Source organism: Berghia stephanieae, chromosome 2 (genome assembly GCF_034508935.2).
Source record: "Berghia stephanieae isolate SIO BIC M18660-M18661 chromosome 2, UCSD_Bste_1.3, whole genome shotgun sequence".
NCBI classification, from domain to species: domain Eukaryota; kingdom Metazoa; phylum Mollusca; class Gastropoda; order Nudibranchia; family Aeolidiidae; genus Berghia; species Berghia stephanieae.
The window spans coordinates 35,218,834-35,244,128 of record NC_088361.1 but is presented as its reverse complement, the minus strand read 5'-3'; the positions used below and the strand labels follow the sequence as shown (position 1 = coordinate 35,244,128).

Sequence of the window (25,295 nt, the reverse complement as noted above, 5' to 3'; positions counted from 1 at the left end):
TAAGTCTTCTTGATAATTCACTTCTACTTAATAATTCAGTTTATTGGCCTGAAGTCATATTTATTTAAGTTTTTTTCTCTGTCATTTACTGATTGAAAATCAAGTTTGCTCATTGCTACATTATTCTAATGTTCTCACAATGGCTGAGCTGTTCGTGGATCGCAATTCAGACTTGTCGAGCATCGATAAAGATGTGAGTCCCGTGAGGAATAAATTCAATTGGTCATGGCTAGAAGTTAAAGATGATAATGGTGATTATTTTTCTATGTCAAAAAAATTCCAGAGGCAGGAATATGACTGATGAAGTCATCTTTACCTATATGAATGACATGCTTATTTAGCATTCCTTCTACATCAAATTATGGCAGTCATACTTCCAGTAAGAAATAACACCCACTATTTTGATATATTGTATTTATCACTCTCCTCTCCAATGATGCCCTTATTTTTTAAAAAAATAATTGAATCTTCAGTTTGTCGAAGAGTTTCAGTCAATTTTTATAGAGCTCATTTACAGGTCTAGACAGACTAATTACTAATAGATAGTCATATCTAGAGCTAACAGGAAGGTAAAAAAAAAAAGGGAGGAGGGGGGGGGGGGGGTGTCCAACATATCACAGGTAGATCCGAGAGCTAATCTGATGAAACCATCTTAAAATTGCACCTCCGAGATCTCCCAGTCAGAGGGATACTCCTCAAAAAGGGGAGGGGGGTTGCCATACCAATATGAATCTGGATGGTTCTTTTGTCCTCATATTGTGGGCAGTGAGGTCACTTTTGTATTCTATTCCCTTATAATACTATATCTGTTTTCCAACTTGCTTTCTGTCTTTGTCTTGGAATGAGATTATATGGTTTTGTCAGGCCTTGACTGGGAGGGAAACACTCAATGTATTGTAGTAGTCAGATAATAGATATAGTTTTGGTTTTGTTTTCTTCCTTTTTTCTGACTCTGAAATGACCTACATGTGTCACAAGTGCCGTAAAACCATTAAAAAACACATAACACTTCATCTTCGTATATGTTCAGGTTTAAATTTCAAAAGAACATCTCTATCATGAGTAAATATACATATAATTTGTATTTATAATTAATAAAAACATGTTCTTCGATTTCTAATATAATACAATAATTTTTACAATAAAAATTGACTTTCGTAATTTGTTCAAATCTACTACGAGTGAATAATTTAAACATCATTTAAACCAAAAATAAAAACAGAAAACATATGGCACGCATCACGAAGTATTTTCTCTGTTAACTTGAAGACAAATGAAATGGTTCCTGTTTGTTCCAGTAAAGTCATCGTGCTTTTATATCGTCTCCATTACATGCGCGCAAGCATTCATTAGATATCCCATCTGTATAATATTTAATATGTTCACGACTTCTTGCACTTTCATTTAGGTGGAATGTCGATACAGCTTGACTAAGATAGATTGTTGATTTTCCATTTAGATGAAAAACACTCATTCATCACTTCGTTGGATCGTACTCTTAGAATGCTATTTTATTGTTTCGTCAAGTTGTTTGCATCACCATTTATTGATGTAAAGTAACACAAATGGTAAGACTCATTCTGAACGACTTAAGTTTACGAATTCTTCACAATCCCACACATAAGCAGAACGGACGTTTGCCATTTCATTATTATATTCCTCTCTCGGTCCTCCTCCATGGTTGACAGTATTATATTACTATAACGTCCTCCTCTTGCTCTGCCTCCTCTTTCTTCACATTACAATGTTTCCCTTCCTTATCTAGAGTTACCTTTGACTCAAAAGTATAGTTTGACTTGACAGTGCTACTCTCCGTTTTGGTTTTGGTGGTGGCTATTTCATCTGCGAAATACATAAGGATTTTTTGTGTTTTATTAAGGCTAGCACTATTCAGTATCTGATACTGAATAGTGGTTTTCCACTATTCAGTATCTGATACTGAATAGTGGTTTTGTACTATTCAGTATCTGACACTGAATAGTGGTTTTGCACTATAATACGGTGTTGTTTTTTTCCGAAACCTGACAAAGAGGGCAGCTGTGGGAGTGAATCTGGGACTCAGAGGAGTGTACACCTGTGGGGAGTGAACCTGGGACTGGGTTTCGGCGGGTTTCATAATAAAAAGCAATTTTACTTTTTTACGAAACCCGACGACACCTGGCAATATCCGACAAAGTTATGGGAGTTAGGCAGCAGCGTGTGTGTGTGTTTGTGTGTGAGTGTGTAAGGGAGAAGGGGGGGGGGGGGAGCAAGGGATGAACCTGAGAACCAGGGAAGTGTACACCAGTGGGGAGTGAACCTGGGACTCTGGGTTTTGTAAAACAGCAGTAACAAAATGGGGGGGCGGGGGGGTTACTTTTTTACGAAACCCGACAATATGCGGCAAACTTGTGGAAAGTAGGCAAAGCGTGGGACTGAACCTGAGACAGTGAAGTGTACACCAGTGGGGAGTGAACCTGAGACTATGGTTTTCGGCGGGCTTCAGATAATTTCATATAAAAGCAATTACATTTTTATGAAACCCGACGAAACCTGGCAATATCCAAGAAAGTTATGGGTAGTAGGCAACAGTGGGGAGTGAACCTGAGATTCGGGGAAGTGTACACTAGTGGGGAGTGAACCTGGGACTGGTTTTCGGTGAGTTTTGGAGGAAAAAAAAAGCAATTACTTTTTGTTTACGAAATGCGCCAAATCCCAACAAAATGGGGCAAAGTTATGGAAAGTAGGCAAATAATGGGGAGTGAACGTGAGACTAAGGGAAGTGTACACCAATGGGGAGTGAACCTGAGACTATGGTTTTCTGCGGGTTTCAGCGAGTTTCACATAAAAGCAATTACCTTTTTACGAAACCCGGCAATATCCGACAAAGTTATGGGAAGTAGGCAACAGTGGGGAGTGAACCTGAGATTCATGGAAGTGTACACCAGTGGGGAGTGAACCTGAGACTCTGGTTTTCGACGGGTTTCAGCGAGTTTCACATAAAAGCAATTACTTTTTTACGAATCCCGACGAAACCTGGCAATATCTGACAAAGTTATTGAAGTAGGCAACAGTGGGGAGTGAACCTGAGATTCATAGAAGTATACACCAGTGGGAAGTGAACCTGAGACTGGTTTTCAGCGGGTTTCAGCGAGTTTCATATAAAAGCAATTGCTTTTTTTACGAAACCCGGCAATATCCGACAAAGTTATGGGAAGTGAGGCAACAGTGGGGAGTGAACCTGAGATTCATGGAAGTGTACACCAGTGGGGAGTGAACCTGAGACTCTGGTTTTCGGCGGATTTCAGCAAGTTTCACATAAAAGGAATTACCTTTTTACGAAACTCGGCAATATCTGACAAAGTTATGGGAAGTAGGCAACATTGGGGGGTTAACTTGAGATTCATGGAAGTGTACACCAGTAGGGAGTGAACCTGAGACTCTGGTTTTCGGCGGGTTTCAGCGAGTTTCATATAAATGCAATTACCTTTTTACGAAACCCGGCAATATCCGACAAAGTTATGGGAAGTAGGCAACTGTGGGGAGTGAACCTGAGATTCATGGAAGTGTACACCAGTGGGGAGTGAACCTGAGACTCTGGTTTTCGGCGGGTTTCAGCGAGTTTCACATAAAAGCAATTACTTTTTTACGAAACCCGACGAAACCTGGCAATATCTGACAAAGTTATTGAAGTAGGCAACAGTGGGGAGTGAACCTGAGATTCATAGAAGTATACACCAGTGGGGAGTGAACCTGAGACTCTGGTTTTCAGCGGGTTTCAGCGAGTTTCATATAAAAGCAATTGCTTTTTTTACGAAACCCGGCAATATCCGACAAAGTTATGGGAAGTGAGGCAACAGTGGGGAGTGAACCTGAGATTCATGGAAGTGTACACCTGTGGGGAGTGAACCTGAGACTCTGGTTTTCGGCGGGTTTCAGCAAGTTTCACATAAAAGGAATTACCTTTTACGAAACTCGGCAATATCTGACAAAGTTATGGGAAGTAGGCAACATTGGGGGGTTAACTTGAGATTCATGGAAGTGTACACCAGTAGGGAGTGAACCGGAGACTCTGGTTTTCGGCGGGTTTCAGCGAGTTTCATATAAATGCAATTACTTTTTTTCGAAACCAGACAAATCTGGCAATATCCGACAAAGTTATTGAAGTAGGCAACAGTGGGGGGGGGGGGGGGGGGGGGGGTGATCCTGTGATTCAGGGAAGTGTACACTTGTGGGGAGTGAACCTGGGACTCTGGATTTTGTAAAAAAGCAAGACCAAGGGAAAGGGGGAATTACTTTTTATCGGAACCCGCCAAAACCCGACAAAGTTATGGGAAGCAGGCAGCAGTGGGGAGTGAATCTGGGATTCGGACACCGATGAGGATTGAACCTGGGACTGCGAGAGGTTCATACCAGTGGACAGGGAGCTCAGAATGTACTTTTATTTCAAAACCTACTGATATTGTCAAAAGTTATGGGAAGTGGGCACCATTGGGCAATGAACCGGGACTCAGGGAAGTGCACACCGGTTGGGAGTGAACCTGGGACTGTGAGAAGAGGTTAACAGTGGAAATGAACCTGGGACTATGGAAGATGGATACCAGTGGGAAATGAAGCCGGACTATGGGAGGTGGGTACCAGACGAGAATGAAGCAATTACATTTTTACGAAACCCGCCAAAAGCTGTCGAAAATCCATAGACTTAGGTTTACTCCCCAATAGTGTACACTTCCCTGAGTCTCGGGTTCACCCCCCACTGTTGCCTACTTTCTTTCCATAACTTTGTTGGATATTGTCGGGTTTCGTACAAAAAAGTAATTGCTTTTTTTTTACGAAACCCAGTCCCAGGTTCACTCCCCACTGTTGCCTACTTCCTGGCGTGTTTCGTGAAAAAAGAAACACCTCTAAAAATACCACGTGTATTCAGTAAATAGATGTCAGTTGTAGTCTAATATTCAGTATCTATTATTATTATTATTATTATTATTATTTTTATCATTATTATTATTATTATTATTATTATTATTATTATTATTATTATTATTATTATTATTATTATCATTATCATTATCATTATCATTATCATTATTATTATATTATTATTATTATTATTATTATTATTATTATTATTATCACGTAAATTTTAATATAATACGGCAATTAATTCACGGAAGAACATCGCTCAATTAAAAATGGCAGAAAGTCTGGCCACATATTTATAATGAATCGGGTTTGTCTTAGATGACCAAACAAACAAAAATAATAATCATAATAATAATGATGATGATGACGATTACAATAATAATAATAATAATAATAATAATAATAATAATAATAATAATAATAATAATAATAATAATAATAATAATAATGATAATAATAAAAGAAGAACAATAGTATAATATCAACATTAAAGCATATTACAAGCAAATAAAATTATTAAAACTAAAGTTTAAAAAATATCAATAGACAGAAGGAATTCTTAAAATATTGGAGAAAAAAAAAAGAGAAGTTATCCCAGCCGGGATTTGAACTCTCGAACCTTAAGCTCAGAGTCAAACAGCTTATATCCACCAAGCCATGGTGTCACTAAACATTTAGTGACATTTAATCATGTCTATTTAGACATTTAAAAATGTATTTGAATGCCACTCTTACTTTGATATTTTGAACTAGATATGTTAATTGCACAATAGCAGAAATTTAAATATTACTATCAAAATATTTTTACAACTTTGAATCGGGCTGTCAGTTACTGCACGTATTCAATCTGGAATTAGGTCAGCAGTTTATTTACATTCAACCGAGATTGTCGCACTTTTCACTCTATAGAAAAGAGTTCCTTGTCGATACTGAATAGTGGAAAAGCACTATTCAGTATCTGATACTGAATAACCACTTCCTTTTATTAATTTTTAAAAAGCTATTCCAAGGTCTAAAATCATTGCATATTATTTTATATTTATATAGATCTAGTTTTAGTGTAGTTATTGATTGATTGCATTCTAGAGTCGGGGAAAGCGTTTCCGACCTACTTTCAGAAGAAAAGGAATGCGACAAAAACATGCAACGACGACGACAACAGCAACAAGAAACACAAGGAAAGATGGAAGAATAGTAGTCCATCATTGGAGCAACACCTAGGTCCAATTTTGTGTAAGCGGACTATATTTAGTTATTTACTAGTCTATTAAATTAGATTTTATTAAATTACTTCATAGCGTCGACAAGATTGCAGCCATTTTTAGATTGAGAGAGCTTCGACTCGGAAGGAAAATACGTCGGTTACTACCGACAGGGTCAAAAAGTGCCCTTAAAAAACTAAGATAAGTGAAGATCGTCGAAAGTACATTTTGTGAGTAAAAATAAAAAAAAACACCCGAATCTAATCGTCGCGAGTTAACGGAGACACGAAGTCGAAGAGAAGAATTCGCTTCAAAGAACAAACAACATTAAAAAAAATAATAATTAGAAAGTAGACAAGTAATTTACTAGTCTAGTAAATGACTAGCTAGTCTTAAGCCCAAGCAAAGTAGGTGTCTAAAAGAATTGGATTTCATGAACACCTTTCTAGTCTCTTGCCTAGAAGAAGTGGGTGTTGTAAGGATGGTGACTAATTTGAATATTTTGTGCGGGTAACATCATCTCTACTACACGAAGACAGGTTAAGCTACACCAACTTTCATACTTAGAACGCAAAAGACTTTCAAAGAAGACATTACAACACACGTGATATTGACTGTCGACTGTTATAGAATACAATGGTGTCCATCGTCGACTGTCAATTCTATATTTAGATCAATGGCAGTTTCATTGAGAGATTGAACACCGAGATTGAAACTCAAAGAAGTTGAGCCCAAAAATAATAATAATTACACGAAAGAGAAAGTGTGTTCTGATTAATCACATTATTTCAGTCAATTGCAATGTCAACAGAATAACCTTTGTCTCCATTATACTTTCGAATAATTTATTTTGTTGTTCTTTGACGCAAACCCTTTGCTTTCGGAGTCTTTCATTCACTCTCAACTCAATTCAGGTTTTTTTTTCTTTAGTTTTTACACACAAAAATGTTTACTTTTGACGATCTGCACTTATCTTATAGTTTATTTTAAAGCCAGTGTCAATAGCAACAGGACACTTTTGCCCCCGTCATTCGTAACCGACGTGTTTTATTTTTCCGGATCGAAACGCACTCAAGCTGCTATCTTGTTGACGCTATGACGTATCCTAGTTACTAGTCTCAGTCTAAGCTTGTGAAGTCCTGTGAATGACTATAACATGGCCACACTTAGTCCGAAGGTGCCGTGATTTTAGTCCCGGACTTGCTTAGTCAGCTCACATGAAATCAGATTTTCTCAAGTCATTAACTCAAGTCAGAGATAGAGACTAAGCGCTAGTCCGCGTTCATGAAAACGGCCCTATGTTTATTGGGTTGTTTTGACGTAATATCTATCTATTGATTTTAAACTCGTAGAGATAACTATAGAATATTATTGGGTTATTGGTAGCTCTGACATTTTCAGGGATGCGCGAATGGTACTGGGGAAGAACGACTGTTTGTGCGCATTGATTCTGGAATAGGCAGATCATATGCATTTTCTTTTCTTCCGTGGTTTTACTTTTACAATGTGTTAATTGTGGTGGTGGTGGTTCCCTGTAGGCCCTTGAACAACATATTGAGCTTTTGCGTCTTTCTTGTTCAATAAGTGAGAACCAGTTTAAATGCTCCATCATGGCTTTTACACTGTGTTGTCTATTGTAGTGATTACATCAGAACACTCTGTTTTGTTTGTTTGATTGATTTTTGTGTTGTTGTTTTTTTTGGTTCAATTTGTTCGAGTTTCAATGAAACTTTCATTTGCCTTAAATATAGAGTTGACAGTCGACCATGGGCATCATTGTTGTCTGATCAGTCGACAGTCAATATCACGTTATTTGATTCATCATGGCAAAAGTAAGTTCTATGAAACGGAACGAAATATTTATACCGGATGTGTTGCTAATTTCTTCTATGGAAATCTTTTGCGTTTAAAGTATGAAGGCTGGTATCTTACCCGCCATCGTCTACTAGAGAGCATGATGTTACCAACACAAAATAGCCGAATTAGTCACCGTCCTTACAACGTCCACTTCTAGGCAAGAGCTTAGCTAGTCAGAGACTATAACATGTTCATGAAATCCGATTTATTTTTAGACACTTGCTCCGTTTAGTCTTAAGACTAGCTAGTCATTTAGTAGACTAGTAAAGAACTAGATCCATTCCGCTTACATAAAATTGGGCCCAGCTCTCGAGTAAGAGGAATTGACTTGTTCAAGGTTGGAATATAGATCCTAAAAGCAATCTCCTATTACTGTACTGTGCGGCTATGTAGTTTTGCGGTATGATTCTCGCTTTCGGATCGGAAGGTCCTGAGTTCGAGCCTCGCATAGTTGAGTCCTTGGAAAAGGCTCTTTACTCATATTCTCTCACCGTGCTCAGGTGTAAAATGAGTAACTGGTCGTTAACAGAGTTGTCCCTGTCTGAAAAAAAATGTAATATCGCCTGACAGGCGTCATGTCCCGTCCTAAATGTTAAGTGTTGCTGTTGGACAGGGACCCACTGTAAAGCGCTTTGAGCACGTTTAGTGGATATTGCGCTATATAAAAGCTCATTTTTTTTAAAATATACCATGCCATCAAAAACCTCAATAAACGCTAACTCAGGAATCCTTCATGCTCACACATATACGCATGATTATAACATTTCTTTAAGTACGATATATACTTTTGTTAATTATTATTTACACCAATTGCTAATTTTAATAATCTTCTCGACCTCTCAAATAAAATACAACTCACTTGAGTTTATTTGACTTGAGGGAACTCGGTCCGGTTCTCTGGTGAAAAAAAGCGAATATTATAATTAACACATTTCACAAATTTTGATATGTTTTTAAAGTCAAAATAACTTTATTTTACTACTACTCCTCCTCCTTATCATCGTCATAATTATTACCATTGCCTTACTCGTAATTGACTAGTCAGTATTGAGTTTGTATTTATTTTTTTTTAAAATAATATATATATATATATATATATATAAATTATAAAACAAAAACCATGAAGTAATAGTGCTCAATCAACTTTAGTATAAAAGGAGCTATTTATAAACATTTGAAAGATAATTAAGATAGTTTGACTTCTACAACGTTGTTATCGAGCGTTGCTCTCATCAGGAAGTGGAAGTGAAAGTAGATTGTTGTGTTTTCGTATTTTTATAGATTCGTGTTTATGGAGGTTCGTAATTACATAAAAGGTGTTTATTTCTATGTCTGCATGAGGAAGTTAGTTCGTTTCTTCTGTTGAGTGTTGGACTCAGTCCAACAACACTTCACTTCCTGATGAGAGCAACGCTCGATAACAACGTTGTAGAAGTCAAACTATCCTAATTATCTTTCAAATGTTTATATATATATATATATATATATATATATATATATATATATATATATATATATATATATTATATATATATATATATATATATATATATATATATATCGAAAAATATTATTTATATCTTATTTTGAATTTAAAAGACGAATATGATGGATACTAGTCGCATTCAAGGTGCACATATTTGCAAGTCTAATAACCGAGTGCAATTATGGGCTTGATTTAACATTGTTGTAATGGACAACACTTTGCGCTGGTTTGAGAGTATTTCCATAACAACAACAATGAGCCCATAACAATTTGGGCTATCAGTTAGTTATTCCTCTTCGGGCCTTGAGGCACATAGGGCATCCACCAGACATCTCCATTTTTTGCGATCGGCTGTATTCCAGGACAAGCCTGCTTCCTTTAATTCTTTCTCCATGGTCCTTCGCCAGGTTTCTTTGGGTCTTCCCCGCTTTCTCATCCCATCTGCTGTCCAGTACAAGGCTGTCTTGGGAAGTGACCCTTTTTACATTATGGCCACATGACCCAACCCAGCCAACGCCATCTTCTTCTTTTGATTTGGCTTTCAATGCTAGTGCAGTCAGCTTTCTTTAATAGATCCACTTTTTTATTTTTGTAGGCCAAAATAAATAAATTCTTTTTAAACACTTGCTCCGAAAGGCTTCTAGTTTCTGTATTTTCCAGCTTTCACTTCCATAAAGCAGTACACTTAAAACATTGATCTTGTATATTTTCAGCTTTGTCTTTCTCATTATTTGCTTTGATTTCCAAAAGTTTTTCAGCATGCCGAAAGCCTGGATTGCCTTTTAAATTTTGTGCTTGATATCGTGTTCTGCATTTCCGTCGTCTGTTATTTTGGATCCGAGGTAGGAGAATTCTGTTACCTCTTCAATTATATGTTTATCTATCCTAATTTCACTGTCATGTTTTGGATTCACCCTAATGTACACAGTCTTATCGAAATTTATTTTCAGTCCAATTTTCGAGGCGTTCTTGTGTAGTACTTTTAGTTTCTCTGAGGCGTCTCTGTGTGTACTGGAAACTAACGCGATATCATCTGCGTAGTCTATATCTTCCAGAAAGGATGTCAGTGTCCAGCGAATGCCTCTCTTCTTCCCATCAATTGTATTTTTCATGAGCCAGTCTAGAGCCAGGATAAACAGAAGCGGAGAGAATATGCAGCCTTGTTTTACACCAATTGTTACATTAAAGCTGTCTGTTAAATTATTACCACAGACCACTTGGCATTGGTAGTTGCGGTACATTGCTTTTATTGAGTTGACTATCTTCATCGGTTTACCATAATGGCGGAGTATTTTCCACAGGGACTCTCTGTGTAAGCTGTCAAAGGCTTTTTCAAAATCGACAAAAATGGTGTAGAGGGGGCTGTTCCATTCAATGCTTTGCTCAGGATTTGTCTCAGGGTAAATATGTGGTCACTACATGACTTCCCTTTTCTGAACCCTGCTTGCTCTTTTCTAAGAACGTTTTCAATGTGAGGTGAGATTCTTTTCAGAAGGATTCTATTAAAGATTTCTCGTTACGGACAGGAGTGTGATTCCACGCCAGTTAGCACAATTTCTCGGGTCTCCTTTCTTGGCTATTTTATGGATGATGCCTTTCTGCCATTCCTCTGGTATTTCTTCCTTTTCCCAAATGTTGGTGAACAATTTACTGAGAATTTTGGACATTTCTTGCGAGTTCGCTTTAAGCATTTCCGCACTGATTTTGTCAATACCTGGGGCCTTGCCATTTTTTTGCTGTTGTATTGTCTCGTGCACCTCATGCTCAGTGATTGGACCAAGATTAACCTCTACGTCCATTTCTGCTTCTGGGATATCTGTGTAAGAAGATGGGTCTGGTCTGTTCAGAAGGTTTGCGAAATATTCTCTCCATCTTTCAATTTTCTCCTTTTCGTCTGTGATGACACTACCATCTTGGGATTTTAATGGTTTCTCTTGACCATAACTTCTGTTTCCCCGAGAGCTTTTTTTGTGATTTTGTATAGCGTTTGTGCGTCTTGTCTTACAGCTGCATTTTCTGCTTCAGTTGCTAAATTTTCTGCAAAATCTCTTTTGTCTTTCCTTGTGGATTTTTTTCACTTCTTTATCCTTCAATGAGTATTCACTGGATAGCCTTTCTTTCAGTCGGGGGGATTTAGCGTTCAAGAGATTTAGTTTGATTGATTTTCTTTGGTTAATGAGCTCCCATGACCTTGCTGATATCCAATTCTCTGTATTGGATTTATTGTGTCATAAGTGTTCAGTGGCACTTTCCTGCATGACGTGGTTGAAATCTTGGATTGTCATGTTTGTAATATCTTGTATTGCACTGAATTTGTTTCTTACTGAGATATTGAAATGGTTTTGAATATCTGGGATTTTCAATTTATCTGTGTTGAAACGTTTCTTCTTCTGTTTTGCTATTTTTGTGTTCACCAATTTAGTAGAGATTTTGGCTGTGACAAGATGGTGGTCACTTCCAATGTCTGCCAATCGTCTGACTGACATCGTTTAAGCTGCTCTTCCATTTTCTGTTGAGAATTATATGGTCTATCTGACTTTCTGTTTTTCCATCTGGTGATTTCCAGGTCAATTTGTATATGTTTTTGGGTGGGAAGAAAGTTCCACCAATAATGAGGTTGTGTTCTTCGCAAAATTCTGTCAGTCTGCTTCCATTGTTGTTCATCACCCCTATGGCTTCCTTTCCAACTGACTGATTTGTTTGTTGTTCAACTGTATTGCCAACTCTAGCATTAAGGTCTCCGATGATCATGAGCATATCATGTCTCGGAATGTTTTCAACGGCCATTCTTAAAATATCGTAAAATTCTTCTTTATTTTCTTCATCTGCATCATCTGTAGGTGCGTAACATGTGAGGATTGATAGTTTGGTGTATTTTGAGTTGTGTCTTGTGTATAAAATTCTTTCACTTATCGGTTTCCATTCCAATAGTGATTTGTTGTTTTGCTTGGCTATCAAGAGGGCAATACCTTCTCTGTGTTGGTCATCCTTTCGTCCTGACCAAATGATCAGGTCGCCATTAGAGAGTTGGCGCTTCCCAGCTCCCGTCCATCTTGCCTCTGATATGCCTAGCAAATCGATCTTGTAGTTCAACATCTCACACTGGGCTTGTGCCAGTTTTCCTGTTTGATATAGGGTCCTAACATTCCAGCATGAGACATTGAGCTTGCGTTTTGGTGAAACAGATCTGCAATCTGGTCGGGGGCGTCCTTTCGGCTTTGACCTCCTACCGTCATGAAGCCAGTATTCTGGTCCGCTTCTCTGCTGCCGCCGGTTGTGGATTTACATCTGGTTTCTGTTTCTGTAACAGTTTGCTTTTTATGAGGTGGGTTGTTAACCCTACGCTCAACCCCCATTCCTGGAGGGCCGGTGGATTACTCGTCTGATCTCTCTCCTTTTTTTTCTTATTGGAGGTCCGAGGTTCGAGATACGCAAGCCCTCCCACCACGACAAGGTGATAATCCGTCGGGAGGGAATTTGGGCTATCAGACCTGCACATTTTGTACACATCGGTCGCATTCAATTTGATTTACTTTGATTACGGTCTAGAAACAGTCTGGATGGCAAAACCAAAACATAGAATACCTTGTATTATTGGACGCTCACAAAGAAATACTAACTAGGCTGTCGGAGTATAAAACTTAATATTTCTCCATCCAACGTTGAGTATCATCTTTACTCAACCCCCCCCCCCTTTTTTTTTTTTTTCCTCTCATTTATGCATTCCGTAGTGGAACATCTTGCCTACTGGTCAGGATTTCTAAGGGGTTTGAGCCCCAAATATTCCGGGGTTAGTATTCATTTTGTGCTTTTTCGAAGTTGTTACTGTTATTGCCATATTCATTTTTGTCCACTACTACCTACTGGGTATCATGCTTATGAGCAATGTTGAGACCGGTAAAGATGGATCACAGACTACTTTTTTTACATTTTTCCTCTTGTATCTAGCATCTGCGTTTGTCACGGCCGCGACCCGCGATTTTAGGCGATTTTTTCCGCGCTTTCTCGCATTCAAAATTAAAAAAAAATAATAATAAAGAAAAGAAAAGAAACAATAATAAAGGAAGGCAATGTTTTCATCGTAATAAGTACAACAGTTGCGCAGCAATTTTTTTCACAGTAATGTTTTTATGCCGTTGCGAAAGGGCGTAATTTTTTTTTGGAAAATGTTTAAAATGTTTTTATCGAAAAGATTCACAATCGCCATGCTGTTTCCACCTGCTGTAATGCAATAGACATCTCATTTTCTGATCAGAGTATACTGAGTCGTGGGAGTGAACACGACACCATAGGATATGGACACCAATGGGTGTGAACACAGGGCTATGAGAGGTTGGGAGTAAACGCAGGACAATTGGGTATGGACTCCGGTAGGGAGTGAACTTGGGCTATGAGAGGTGGAGACCACTGGGGAGTGTTTGTTTTGTTTTTACGTTTTTAAGAGTTTTACGGCGCTTGCAACACGTTAAAGTCACATCAGCGCCAGTAAAAAGGAAGAAAATGGGATAGTAAAAAGTTCTAGAATTACAATTAAAGCACCCAAGGAAAGGTAAGACAAAGGGAATTAGTTCAAATAGAAAACAGATGTAGATTCCAAGAGCACACTATCAAAGTACTAAGTTTGAGATCACCTAAAAGTCTCATCCAGACACAAGCACGGTTCTCTACTAAGAGGAATACACTCAAATGTTTACAAATTATATATAATATGGAAACAAAACAATACAATGCATAACAGAGAAATGATTTACACGGAAAAAAAATCTCCCAAAACTAGCCTTACATTTGTCTGTTTCCCTCCCAGCAAGGGCATCCGGTCAGGGCAAAAACCAAGTAATCTCATTCCAAGACAAAGACAACGCAAGTTCAAAAAACAGATATAGGGGAATAGAAGATACTGTAAGTACCTCCCTACCCACTATGGGAGCCACACTGGGGAGTGAACTCGGGACCACCAGATATAGACACCAGTGGGGACTGAAACCGGGGCGATGAGACATCACTTGTGAAACCCGAAACGTTCATTTGATCTGTTTTTGTAATTAAATTGAAGCTTACATTCAATTTCACATTATATTATTAATTTCTTCGAGCTTCGAGCAGCAACATTTACATCAATCAGACAATAAACGTTTAAGGTTACACGTAGTATTGTGTTGGTCCGTTTACTCGGCTGGAGGATGTTGTGTTTTACATAAACGCATAGCATCAATACTAACCCCTTATTTAGATTCATCCGATGTTCCATTTTTGGGATTGGGATGCAATTCATTGGCAACGGACCCCTGCAATAAAAATTAAATAAATACAGAATTTAATATACAATTTGAATCATTATACTGCTGCAACTATTCACATTTTTCGTGTAAATAACTCTGCATAAAGGCAGCAGTAGCTTCTAATGGTCTCACACTACAATGTTATGATGGTCTATCTAGTCAGTACAGCGCTCGACTTGATGCTCTGCAGTCTCAGATTCTCGTCCACAACGTGTACATGTGGGACAGATGGAAAGTCCCTACTGCATGAAGGCGTAGCATTTTGACACCGATCAACCCAGGGTCATTTTGTAAAAATATTCAGTATTGAACAGTAATCTTTATGAGAAAAATATATTCAATGCATCTTTTTCTTTTGTAGTCGTGCAAATCACGTGAGCCGAGAAAGTATGGAGGTTAAACGCCAAATGCACCGTGAAACAAAAGTTACTCCCAGGCCCTTAACTAACTGTTACTGAATTTTGTTAATTGCTTCCAGAAGCCAAAGTCGTCAACATGAGTAAGTTAGTACTGGTCTTTCCACTATTACATCATTTCTTTCTGTGGTATGCAAATGTTTTTCAGTGATAATAATTTCTGGAAAGATATTAAAGAGGGATGGGACACAGCCATTGTCAACTTATAATAAGTCTACTTAATATATTTATCTATAAATTATAAAACAAAAACCATGAAATAATAGTGCTCAACTTTAGTATAAAAGGAGCTATTTATAAACATTTGAAAGATAATTAAGATAATTTGACTTCTACAACGTTGTTATCGAGCGTTGCTCTCATCAGGAAGTGGAAGTGAAAGTAGATTTAGTAGATTAGTAAACAGATTTCAGACAGAATCAACACCAAAATCGTCAAGGAAACCAAATTCAACCAATGGAGAAACACCGCTGAAGTTATCAACTTGTACAGAAACACAGAAAACAACGACAAAACGCAATCATCTTTGACATCTGTAATTTCTACCCTTCAATCACCAAAACCCTACTCCTCAAAGCATTACAGTTCGCGAAAACCTTCGACAACATCACCGAAGAAGAAATACATATTATCCTGCACTCGAAGAATACATCACTTTACAATAATGGAATAGCATGGACAAAAAAAAATCAACAAACTTTGATGTCACCATGGGAAGCTACGATGGAGCAGAAACATGTGAGCTCGTCGGACTATATCTACTTTCTCAAATGCAAAATATTGATATAAACATTGGACTATACAGGGACGACGGACTCGCATTGTGCAATAAAACACCGAGACAGACAGAATTAATAAAGAAAAAAATATGCAAAATCTTCCAGGACAACAATCTGAAAATTACAATCGAAGCCAACAAAAAAAACATTCGACTTCCTGGACATAACCATCAACCTAAACGACGGCACCTATCAACCATTTCAAACCCAACAACATCCCATTGTACGTTCATAGACACAGCAATCATCCGCCATCTATAATAAAAAAATATCCCCGAGAGCATTAACAAACGACTATCTAACAACCCTACAAACAACAACATTCAACGATGCAATCCCACCGTACACAAACGCACTACAAAAAATTGGATATAACTACAAACTAGAATATGAGGAAGAGACCATTACCACCCCAACAAAAAAAACGACAAAGAAAACGACACATAACATGGTTCAACCCACCCTACAGCAAGAATGTGACAACTTCTATCGGTAACAAATTCTTCAATCTACTACAAAAATGCTTCCCTCCGGTCACGTTCTACACCCAATCATGAACAAAAACACCATCAAAATAGGATACACCTGCATGCCAAACATACAAAACATTATTTCATCCAACAATAACCGAAAACTATCACAGCCAGATCAGCCCAGCAACAACCTAGAGAAAAAATGCAACTGTAGGACCCAGACAACATGCCCACTAAACGGCAATTGCCTGACTCAAAACGTAATTTATCAAGCCACAGTAACACGGCTAGACACACCAATACAAGAAACATACATTGGCCTCACCGAGTGTCCATTCAAAACCAGATACAACCTGCATACATCTTCCTTCAGAAACATACACAAACGACATTCTACTACACTAAGCGAACACATTTATTGGAACCTCAAAGAAAAAAAACACACAACACAGCATCACATGGAAAATCATCTCCAGAGCACAGTCGTACTCCCCCTCTTCTATGATTTGCAACCTCTGCTTGGAAGAAAAATTCTTCATCATCACTAAACCGAACATAGCAACACTCAACAGAAGAAACGAACTAACTTCCTCATGCAGACATAGAAACAAACACCTTTTATGTAATTACGAACCTCCATAAACACGAATCTATAAAAATACGAAAACAACAATCTACTTTCACTTCCACTTCCTGATGAGAGCAACGCTCGAAAACAACGTTGTAGAAGTCAAACTATCTTAATTATCTTTCAAATGTTTATAATATATTTATCTATCTTTTAATCAGTTTGTACTTTTTGTTGCCTCCGTTATGTTTCTGGGTAAGGGTGTTCAGGAAAAAAAAATATTTAAAAGAATTTTAAAAAAGTTTGACATTTATCATTTGCAACATTCTGTAGAAAGAAGGCCAAGAAACAAAAATAATTAAAATGTGGCACAGAAGGGAATCAAATCCACAGCGCCAATTAAAAAAAAAACAACTTTATTGGTATTTTATTTACTTATATCTTTTTATTCCTTTCATAATATTTTACAAGGATTGGCGATCGATAGTATCGAAGGCGGCAGACATATCTATTCCAGATCTAACTATTTCTATTTTTTCTGACAGTGTTTTGGCAGCAAGCCATTTGTGAGTCCAAACTACATCTGTAGTACTTCTCTCCGTCCTGAATCCGCTTTGACCATGTAACAAATATTTTTCAACAATCGGTCTAATTCTATTCAGTTCTATCCAATATTTATGGAAGATGAAGTTAGATTAATCAGATTCCTTATAAGTGAAACCTGGATAATGACCAAAATAATCGGTGCCTCAGAGAATAAATCATTCCTTTGTAACATCGGTACACCACAAGGAGACAGCCTAAGCCCCGTTTTATTTATCATTTACCCAGAAAATGCTTTAAAAGATGTGCGTAAATCTGTTCATTCGGCCCAATTTCGTTTTGGAAACGAACTCCTCATGCAGACATCATTGACTTTATCGGCCTCAAACAAGTCAATGTAAATGACATCCAAAGAGTCTTACAAAATCATGAACTGTCCGTTAATACTGACAAAACAGATGTAACATTACTGTCAAGGAAGAAAGATGAATGGAGAACCACGAAAAAAGTAGGATCATTAATAGGAGACAAGGAAGACTTAGATAGAAGAAAAAGTTTATCGACGGCTGCACTTAATAAAACATTACATATGGATTAGAAAAGATTAAATTAAATTAAATACTAAAATCAAATTATACACAACCCTTGTAAAATCCGTGCTTATATACAACTGCGGAACATGGGCACTGACTGGAACCGAAGAGCAAAGATTAGACAGATTCCTTAGAAAACAACTGAAAAGAGTCCTGAATATACGATACCCCACTAAAATAAGCAATAAAACTGTATGAAAAATGTAATGAAAGACCCTTATCCATTCACATCCTGGAAGCAAGATTGCGGCTTTTGGGCATATATATGTAAATATACCAGCTAATAAAGCCATGAATACTTTTTTTCACCCCATCTGGACACAATAAATATCAAGGTAGACCACCCACGTCAATTCACACTGTCCTCAATAAAGACCTAAAACGCCTTCAAAATAATAAAGTATTCAAATCAAAGGAAGACCTTACGAAAGTAGCATCCACAGCAAAAGACCGTGAACAGTGGAAGGAAATGACACGAATGATTAGAGAGACAGCCGAGGCGTCCCGATCGGATGATTAGGCCTTAAGTCAGTAAGTCAATATCTTTTTATATTGCTATGGGCATTGCGGTATTCTCGGAACGTGAAAAAATGTTTAAAAAAAAAAAGAAAAGAAAAAGAGCGGAGTTTTAAGAAAGCGAGCGTCTGTGTAAAATCACCGTTGATTTATACACAGACGCTTTCTGGGTCTTCGTTATTCATTGCGACTCAAGACGCTTCTGTAAAATAATCACAGCGGATGCGAAACGAATTGTACTCGACATGCCGAACAAAACTTGAAGGAAAAAAAATACAAGGAATTCAAGAAATAAATAACTCAATGACACATCCATTTATCTACTTAATTCATTCAAAAAGAATAAGCTGGTTACCACGAGTATTACTTCTTATCCCTCTTATAATCGAGAGCTGATTCATGGTCATCGAGCGGTGACAAGGACAAGAAAAAACAAACAAAAAACAATATTTTTAATATTATCGAATGAAAAATAGAACGATTGAAATGTTTAGTTTCAACAAATTATACGACAAATGAAGCGTTTTTAATTGTTTATGCGCTGTTTATTGATTAAATAACCTATGACTCGTACTAGCTTGCTCGCTTTTAGGGTTTTTTCAAAAGGCGCTGTCGACACTATAAGGTCATTTCAGCACCCGTGAAAACGAAATGATTGAGGAAAAGTTGTAGATCTGAAGATAAGCGCACCGAGGAATAAGCCAGACAAATGGGACCATTTCAAACAGGGAACAGAAGATTCCACGAGTAATTCACCAAAGTAACAAGTTTTGACATTATCTAAAAGTCCAATCGAGGCACAAGCAAAGGATCCCACTATGTCCGATAACATTCGAATGTTTACAGTTTAATTATAGTAGTTCAGAACTCATAACAGAGAGGTGAATGTTTGTTTTGATTTTGAGGGTTTTATGACGCTTGCAACACATTTAGGTCTTGTCAGCGCCAGTAAAAAGGAAGAAAACGAGATAGTAAAAAGTTATAGAATTAAAATTAAAGCACCCAAAGTACATATCGGAGAGTTGATTTACAACACAAGCAATATCATCTCCCAAAATCTAACTATCCATTTGTCTGTTTCCTTCCCAGCCAGGGTATCCGGCCAGGGCGAGGACAAAACCAAGTAACCACATTCCAAGACAAAGACAGAGAGCATGTTGGAAAACAGATATAGGGGGATAGAAGACACAGTAAGTGCCTCCCTGCCCACTACGGGAGGTTAGGAACCCCACCCAGAGAGATATTATTTATAGGAAAAAGTATCTCTCGACAAAATAAACTATACATTTCACTGTCTTAATTCCAGCTAAGAATTCCCGCCAGGACCAGAGTAATATCAATCCAGAACAAGTACAAACTGCTAATGTTTGTTTATGTTTGTATGGGTTTCACGACGATTGTGACTCTTCTGGGTCGATTTCGGCGTCAGTAAACTGGAAGATGGGACACGATAATAAAAGTTATAGATTTACAATTAAAAGCACCCGAGAAGAAGTTAGAAAGGGTGACTAGTTCAAAAATGAAACAGGTGGATTCCAAGAGCAAGTCATCAAAGTTACTTAATTTGAGATCACCCAAAAGTCCTATCCAACTTCTGCCCACCATGGAAGGTCAAAAGACCCCACGCAGACACTTAATGCGCATAGCTTGAGATAACCTAAAAGTCTCAAGTCACGAGCACTAAGAGGAAAACACTCAAATGCTTACAATATATATTTTAAAAAACAAAACAAATAAAACAGCACACAACAGGGTGATGCTTTACAAAGAAAAGAAATATGATCTCCCAAAAAACTACAACTATACATTTGACTGTTTCCCTCCCAGCCAAGGATTCAGGCCAGGGAAAGGACAATGTTTTTGTTTTTGTTTTTAAGTGTTTTACGGCGCTTGCAACACATTAAGGTCATATCAGCGCCAGTAAAAAGGAAGAAAATGGGATAGTAAAAAGTTCTAGAACTACAATTAAAGCACAAAAGAAAAGGTAAGACAAAGGGGAATTGGTTCAAATAGGCAACAGATGTAGATTCCAAGAGCACACCGCCAAAGTACTTAGTTTGAGATCACCTAAAAGTCTCATCCAGACACAAGCACAGGTCCCAACTAAGAGGAATACACTCAAATGTTTACCAATCATATAATATAACATGTAAACTAAACATAATAAAATGCATAACAGAGAGATGATTTACAAGGAAAAAAATATCATCTCCCAAAACTATAACTATACATTCGACTGTTTCCCTCCCAGTCAAGGAACTCCGGCAAGGATCAGGACAAAACTATGTAATCTCATTCCAAGATAATGACAGGAAACAATTGGAAAACGGGTATGGGGGATAGAAGACACAGCATGTACCTCCCTGCCCACTATGGGAGGTCAGGATCCCCACCCAGGGAAAGGACAAAACCATGTCATTTGATTTCAAGACAAAGACAGAAAGCAACTCAGAAAAACAGACATACGGGGATAGAAGACACAGCAAGTGACCACCTGCTCACAATGTGAGGTCAAAGGAATACACTCAGATTTGAGCCTCTGACTCACTGACACACCAGGCCCATGGTTTACATGATAATATGTGCAAACCTGTTAGGATTTACTGTCACAAAGGCCGCTTCTTTTATTGGATACTCCCATTTTTGCTGTCCTGCCTTGATGAGTAAGGTGGGGTAATACTTGCGTCTTAAGATGACAATCCCCTATAACATGTTAGAAATAGTTTGAAAAAGAATTAACGAATGAATCAAATTTTGCCTGTGGAAGTTATATAAATGCTGCTGCTCGAAGCTCAAAGAAAGAAATAACAATGTGAAATTGAATGTACTCTTCAATTTAATAACCGAAAACAGATAATGTGGACGTTTCGGATATCCCCTTCATGAACAAATAAAAGAAAGAATTTTGTTGATAAAGGAAAAATCCGAAACGTCCACATTATCTGTTTTCATTTATTAAATTGAAGCTCACATTGTTATTTATGGGATATTTATAAATTTATTTTAAAAACAACACTTGAGCATTTATGTAGCACAATATGATTTGACCATTGAACAATCAGCTGATTTCAATCGTGGATCAAACCCTTTTCCTTTAAAGGTATAAGTGACGTAAACATATTAGCAAGTCTGATAACTGAACGCAATCATGGCCTTGATTTTGATTTACGTTGCAATGGAGAATATTTTGCGTTGTTTTGAAAGTATTTCAATTACAACGAAGAGCCCATATCACCATAGGTAATCAGACCTGCAAATAAGTACACGTCGGGTTAACTTTTACTCTTCACTCAATTAATTTTAGTTTCATGCGGTTATTACTGTTGTTGCCGCTGTCAATGATGTTGTTGTTGTTGTTGTTGTTGTTTTGTTACTAGGAGCTTTACATATTTTTTTAGAATATTAGGTCATATCGGTTTCAGAAAAATTAAGATGCTGGTTTTGTCTAAAGATTATAGAACTAGCAAACTACATATTTGATGTAAAACTATTCACTGAGATTGAGGAAGAGAGAGAGAGAGAGAGAGAGAGAGAGAGAGAGAGAGAGAGAGAGAGAGAGAGTCTTTTCCAAGGTTAATAAATCATTATACTTTTATTTATTCAATTACCGTATTCTCTCCACCTAGTTTCTGACTAAGTCGAAGCCTGTCAAAGTCAACGTTGCCGCCCCATTCCCCGCCAGTCCTAGGACTGTCCGGATGCTGATATATGATAGTGACGTTTTGGATGTCAGGGCCGTTCTGGTAGCCAATGGGTTTCCATTCCGACCCGATGTAATCGTATAGGTATGAATCCATGGAATCTATCTGGAGTGTAATGTCGTACATTGTCTTCAGATCCAGATTGTTCACGGCCACGGAGATGAAGGGAAACATTGGCCTTTTGGGATTACAAAAAAAGGTAAAGATCAATAGAACAATTGCACATTTTAAAAGAAATGCCTAATAACTGGAACCGGCGGTTGGAAGGGGGAAGGAGGGAGGCACTCGCTTCACATGCAAAGGGACTGTGATCGACCCCGTGTGCAGTCGAGATTTATTTTTTTTGACACCCCTCCCCTTTCCGCGAGGCAGTGATTGGGTAGCTGGGTCTGTTTGATCTGGTTGGGAGTACCTTTGCGATAGATTAGCGTCATTCCTATCGCTATTGTCCATTTCATGCTATAGATAAAACTCGGCTCCATGGACCCAATGACTCTCAGGACTCCTTTTTAAAATTACCTAATAATTGGGAAATTGCTAAAATAAATAATCTACTTTTCAAGAAATTCGAATGCTGACAACTTCAGATCATATTATTTGACATCAATAGGCTTAAACTGATAAAACACTGAATCATTTGAGTGCTACAAAACATCAACATAACATGGTTCCAATATTAAAAAAAAGAAGCTTATAACCATAAATAACCTCACAACTGTTTAACCAGTTTACTGTCGTACTCTGGAAGGATATGTATTAACACATTTGGTTAGAAAACTCGCCCTTCAAATATCGATCGATTTAAATGACCCTCATCTCGGGGTGTCAGGTTTGAAAATGTTTGCTAGGATGAGGGCCATTTAAATCGATTGGTATTCGAATGAGGAGTTTTCTGGCCAAATTTTTAAATACATATTTTTCCAGAGTTCGGCAGTCAACTGGTTAGCTAATATAATTAATGTTGGTAAACATTTTTCTACAGGGGAAAACGTAAGTACGTATTTAACTGTGATTGCGTCCAAATAGAAGTAAAGACAGAGGATCGTTCTTTAAGAATTATGTTTTTAGGAAAATTAACTTGTTTAACTTCCAATACTATTCAAAAAGCCATACAAAAATATAAATTTAATCAAGTGTGGTTAACTCCATACAGGCGAAGTTCAATTTATATCTATAGAGTAGCATCATATCTCATCATTTTAAACCAATAGATAGATAACCGATGCGAAGGAAGCTTCTCGCTTGGGGGAAAACAATTGTGCATAATTATATAAATGAAAATGGGGAAATGGTAATTGGAAAGAAATTCGCACTCGTCGAAAAAGGTTAAATATCTTCCGACATAAATCCCAAGTTACCACCACACCCATTTAGTTTTTTAAAAAAGATCATGCCATCACAGGAACTACAAACATTAACTCGCCTTCCTTCATCGGAGATCACGACCTCTTTCACCGTTTGCCAGACGTCAGCATTTTTCAGTAGTACCTCCGGCATTTCAAGAGACTCCGAGTCTGGAACCTCCTGTAAAAGGAAACCCCAATTTTTTTATTATTTAAAAAGGTAAACACTGTGTTTATGACGATTAAAATTAAGAGTGCAGTAAAGTGACGTAAAATAAAAGCAAAGGTAAACAACGATTATAATTCGAAAATGTCTGAACATAAGTAAAAGTATGAACATCATAATATTTAAATGAAGAGATTTATGAATTGACTTCTTTTTAAACATGACTGAAAGATATTTGTGACAAAATAACGAGTCACGTTTTTTTATACAATGGCTCCCATCTTGGGTGTGTGGGGGTCCCGATATCTTAACTGGAGAAGCACAGACCTAACAAAGTTCAGCAGTATATATTTGCTCAAATCTGGTTGGAAATATTCCGTGATAGACTGGCGTCCTATCCAACGGGTCTTTTTAACGCTCAAGAACCCGAAAAAATACCCCGGCTCCATGCTCCTCATGGCTCTGGAGAGCTACTCTTATGTGTGCATTTTGGAGATACTCGAACAAAGCCGAATCACAAATGGCCCGATAACGCGCAACGAGATTTACTCCTGCAAATTGCGGTCAACCGTGGGAAAATGACGCAAGATAGGCATACGCTCTGCAGATAATCCGACGATTTGTTTGCGCTATCACTTCATAAGCATTGACTACAGAAAGGAAGATAATGGCCGGTCGGTCGATGGTTTAGCTCTGTATGTTGTGATTAAAGAAAACACCGAAAAATAGAGAGATAAATAGATAGCTATCGATATCTGGTCAACATTTCTCTCTGTCGTAACAGCATACCTCCCTGAAGAATCCATCTATATACCAGCGGATGAAGGAAACAGCGTTGTAGGAGGAATAAACCAAATGAAATGAGAATAGTAAGAAATTCGCGCTCCAAAGAAATTGTCGAGCACTCTACGTGATCCAAGACAATTCCCATCATCCATAGAGAGATAGATAGATAGATAGATAGATAGATAGATAGATAGATAGATAGATAGATAGATAGATAGATAGATAGATAGATAGATAGATTGATAGATATATAGATAGATGGATAGATAGATAAGTAGATAAGAAACAGGGAAACAGAAAGAGAAGGACAATAGGATATGACAGACGTATTAGACGATTGATAGGATGACCGACACTGAAGTATGGATAGATCGGATGGATGGATGATTTATTGGATAGATGAATGGATTAATGGATGGAAAAAATAAAGTTTTAATTTTGACCAATGTACTTGAGTCTTATGTAAATATATGGTTTACCTAACTAATTAACATTCAAAAACAATTGTTTTGTTTTGTTTTAGCAGTTTTATGGTGATGGCAACACTTGTAGGTCATTTAGCTCCAGTCAAAAGAAAGGTGATTGCGGGAAAGGTATGGATCTGAAATTAAAACCACCAAAGGGCACTGGATCAAATAGGGAACAGAGGATTCCACGACAATTCCATCAATGTTTTGTGTATATA

General features: G+C 37.6%; 1 protein-coding gene across 1 annotated transcript in view; it reads right to left on the bottom strand.

Moving 5' to 3' along the window:
* Positions 1-1,018: 1,018 nt before the first annotated feature.
* The window catches only part of LOC144964783 (uncharacterized), a 30,921-nt gene continuing 6,644 nt past the window's right edge, over positions 1,019-25,295 (bottom strand). The window contains exons 4-9 of the mRNA XM_078899397.1: positions 23,739-23,839; positions 22,223-22,493; positions 21,205-21,317; positions 14,667-14,732; positions 8,821-8,858; positions 1,019-1,842 (exon numbers count right to left, since the gene is read on the bottom strand). Of these exons, the coding sequence (XP_078755523.1) occupies positions 1,691-1,842; positions 8,821-8,858; positions 14,667-14,732; positions 21,205-21,317; positions 22,223-22,493; positions 23,739-23,839 (741 nt within the window). The 3' untranslated portion in view covers positions 1,019-1,690. The remainder of the gene's footprint in view (positions 1,843-8,820; positions 8,859-14,666; positions 14,733-21,204; positions 21,318-22,222; positions 22,494-23,738; positions 23,840-25,295) is intronic.